The 4,027-nt window shown below is 38.0% G+C and overlaps 1 protein-coding gene across 1 annotated transcript; it reads left to right on the top strand.

Moving 5' to 3' along the window:
* Nucleotides 1-3,091: 3,091 nt before the first annotated feature.
* On the top strand, nucleotides 3,092-3,760 carry LOC131434136 (basic proline-rich protein-like). The gene has a single exon (XM_058600782.1). The coding sequence runs from the start codon at nucleotides 3,092-3,094 to the stop codon at nucleotides 3,758-3,760; it is 669 nt and encodes a 222-aa protein (XP_058456765.1).
* Nucleotides 3,761-4,027: the final 267 nt, after the last annotated feature.

Here is a 4,027-nt window from a genome sequence, read left to right as displayed (position 1 = left end):
GGGTAGTTAAATTTGTGATACAGTTTTCAGACACGAGTGACAGGTCTTGTCATCGGTTCGACTGACTTTGATGCTGTCAAATTTTGTCTGCTGACTCATGGGTTACTATGGTTGATGCTACATGGGTAGTTTCGTCAGTGCGGGTGAAGGTGAACCCATGAAAAATCGTCCTTTTTTGTTCATTTTTTTTAAATGCAAACGTTATTACCATGTGAAATTTAAGATTCGAAACATATTTTGTTTATAAGATCGATTGTGACAGATACTGTCAAAATGTCAAAGTAAATAGTCTATCTCAAAAACATTCAATAGCGTTCTGGCTAACGAGGAGACCTTTCATTTGCGATTAGTTTGGCCCAGTCATCTTAGAGATCTGGACCTCGTTGTTAACAATACACATATACACGAACATTTACTCATTTTGGCGAGCTGAATCGATTGATATATAAGATTCGGCCTTCTGGGCTGCAGAAAATTTTTCTAAAGTTTGAGCGAATTCTATACCTTTATGCTTTTCTCATATAGTTCAACTCAATTCGTCGAGTACGTAAAATGTACTTTCGGCTGAGTTCTTCGAGTACGTAAAACGTCTGTTTGTGCGTAGGTGTGTGTTAGAGTTGGTCGGGTTTTGGGTATTTGTACTCGGTGTCGATTTTTTCATTTTCAACGGATCGGCTTTAGGATCAGTACAGTAGATGACCTAAATCGTAAGTCACAAATATTTTAACGAAGATACAACTTAATTTCGAGTATTAGTCTTAGAGTAGCAGAGAGATCACAGAAAGTTACATTTTTTCGACTCTCTGTTGAGGACGGGTAATGAAGATCTCCATTTTAAACGCTACTTAACAGGAAAAAATCAAAATTTCAAATGCAAGTCGTTTCTTGAAGTATTTTATTCAAGAAAATGGCCAAAACACGAAAAGAAATGAAAGATGTGTTATATTCGGTATCGATGCTGTCGTCGTCCAAATACACCGAAGTTTGGACCTTTCCAGCTCGTTGCAACAAGAGTGTCTACAACCAGAGTGACGACATCTCAACAATTCAAAACATTAAATCCGAAATATTGGAAGTTTCGTTAGCTTTACGTTGTATTTGACAAGTCGTTTTCTCATTCGGAACAAAGTTATTCCAAACGAACAACTGTCGTAACTCTGGTTATAGGCACTCTAGTAGCAACCACTGCACAGAAAACCCCCCAATAAAAAAATTACGAACTCGAAATTTTTGATTTTTGCAGTTGTTGTTTTAACTAAAAATTAGTTGATTCAACCAATTTGCTATTTGATTTGCACATATTGAAGTAGTTGAAAAATATGTTGTTTTTAATGCTGTCTAATGTCAAAAATAACACAAAGCAAAACAAACATCGCAATGGAAAATCAACCATTACATTAGTTGAAATTCAAACGCGTTTCTTAAACATTTTCATGCAAATGAAATCCGCTTATTATACGTTTGTAAAACTCGTGAAAAGTATAACTTTTGAATGATAGTAAATTAATGTTTATCATAACACTAGTTGTCAGAATATTAATGTGATGATAAATTATCGACATCTTTACTGCTCTGATGTTACAAGAAGAAACGATTGATATAAAGTAGTGCTATGCACAGAACTGATAGCCGTTAGAGATATTGCAATTAACCAAACGTGTTTAACCAAAACTAGAACCCAGTGAATTGTATGCGTTTGAATTTTGGTCTTAAAATCAACTTGATTCTCCATCGTGAAATGCATGTTAATGAATGAGCATCATGTTATCTTCAAGTCATGTACAAAAATTGTATGAACACAGTGAAACTGTAAGTTTCAATGGCTCAAAAAATAAAGATCAGTGCATTCGGTTCGACTTTTTGCTCGTAAGTAATGTAGTGGTCACAATTAGGAAGTGTCGTTAACACCAGCACTACTAAAATACAGAATATTAAAAACAAAAATAAAAATGGTTTCATTGAATATTTCTTTTAATATATAGCAACAACAACATTAACTTTTATTTATATCGTCATAATATAATATATTATTTATATTAAATACTACATATTTTTTTATAAATCTTAACATATCGAATTTTCATTTAAAAAATCAGAACGTATATCAATAAAGAATATTTTATTATCATTCAAAATCAATAATTTTGCTTAAGTTGAAATAACTAATCGTAATATCTAAAACAACTAAAACCGAGTTAAATCAAAAACAAGGTCGGTTGTTGTAACTAAAATCTTTATTGAAATTGAAAGGTGTGGATCTTGACTAACTGACAGCATCTTATTTTCAACCAAATTTTTTTTTTATTTCAACCATCGTTTCTGTTGATCAAAAAACAAAAATGACAGTTTAGAAAAAACAACAATCGATTAGTTGTAGCAAACTTTCACCAATCAAATTCAGAAAAACAACTAATATTTTGGTTGTTTCACGATCGCGAGGGGTTCCGTGTGGCGAGCTTAAGTTGGCGACTTCGTCTGCCGAAAACAAAGTTCGCTCTCACGCGCACTACAAACAACTGCATCTGACATTCCAAGTTGCAAAGGCATTGCCTATCAATGACTTTTCAACAACATCGATTACAGCTCGGCTGAGTAAGCCGTTTTCGAGAATTTGAGGTGCATCACCGGTTCAAATTGTCCCTCCGTCTACTACTCAAATTATACTCTTTGGCTGGTGGTCTGTAGTTCTATATATTCGTTGAAGTTCATAAGCGAAGAATCCTATTTGATCAATTACATATATTCAAGATAGTCCGATAAAATATCACTCTTGGGTCTAGTCTCATGTTCAAGTTAACTGTGTGCGTGAATACAATTCAATACTTCTGTCATAAGTCAACGCATTGCTGACTCAAAAAATCAATTTCTTCCACTTTCACAGGACGTTACGATTCAGATAATCAAAGCGCCTGCCACCAGACTGGATTGCTCGGATTTCCCTAACTCTGCAGTCGAGTGGCTCTTATCTTATCCAATGATTACTATAGTCGGGCCATTCAAGACGTTTGGCAACTTGGTATATATACTGCAGCATTTCATATTCAAAATCAGTACATCACTAGCTACCGAATAGCAGTGTAACAAACTCAAGATGAAAATTTTCATTCTATTGTGCTTGCTATCAGCAAGTGTCATTCTTGCGAAACCACTTGATAGTTCAACATCAGATTTGGATACCTTCAAAAACGAAAAGTCCATTATCATTATTAGACCAAGAGAATCAGAAGAAGAGTCTACAGAAGACTCCGAGGAAGATCGCCCTCGGCCACCAGGAGGTCCCGACGGAGAACGTCCTCCACCCGGTGAGGGTCCCGATGGAGAACGTCCTCCACCCGGCGGAGGTCCCGATGGAGAACGTCCTCCACCCGGCGGAGGCCCCGATGGAGAACGTCCTCCACCCGGCGGAGGTCCCGATGGAGAACGTCCTCCACCCGGCGGAGGTCCCGATGGAGAACGTCCTCCACCCGGCGGAGGTCCCGATGGAGAACGTCCTCCACCCGGCGGAGGTCCCGATGGAGAACGTCCTCCACCCGGCGGAGGTCCCGATGGAGGACGCCCTCCGTCCGGAGGCGGTCCCGATGGAGAACGTCCTCCACCCGGTGGAGGTGACGGACAGCGACCACCACAAGGAGGAGACGGACAGCGTCCTCCCCAAGGAGGAGACGGTCAACGTCCCCCACAAGGTGACGATCCATGTGAAGATACTCAAGGTGGATCAGCCTCCAAAGTTGTGAATGTGAATGTCAATATTCAACTGTAACAAAATCAATCAAATGAAACAATTTTTGTAGAATATATACTAGAAGTTTTCATGTCAAAAACTAGCATTTTTTCTAAATACTATTATTGAAGCGAATACTGGACTTAATACTTATAATGATACTTTAAAGAGTTTCTTTTCCGGTGTCTGGGACAAGCACTTAATCGAGGTATTTGGTTCAGCGTTGTTTTAGTTGCTTTGGATTCTCTTAGATAAGATACCAATGGTAATCTTTTCGAGTTTTCAAATCGCGATATTGATTCAAGC

Source organism: Malaya genurostris, chromosome 3 (assembly GCF_030247185.1).
Source record: "Malaya genurostris strain Urasoe2022 chromosome 3, Malgen_1.1, whole genome shotgun sequence".
Lineage (NCBI taxonomy): Eukaryota > Metazoa > Arthropoda > Insecta > Diptera > Culicidae > Malaya > Malaya genurostris.
The sequence above is the reverse complement of the archived record's forward strand: the minus strand, read 5'-3'. Positions and strand labels throughout refer to the sequence as shown.

Bases quoted from the DNA above. Each gene is read 5' to 3' on its own strand.
- LOC131434136 (XM_058600782.1), top strand. From the start codon at position 3,092: ATGAAAATTTTCATTCTATTGTGCTTGCTATCAGCAAGTGTCATTCTT.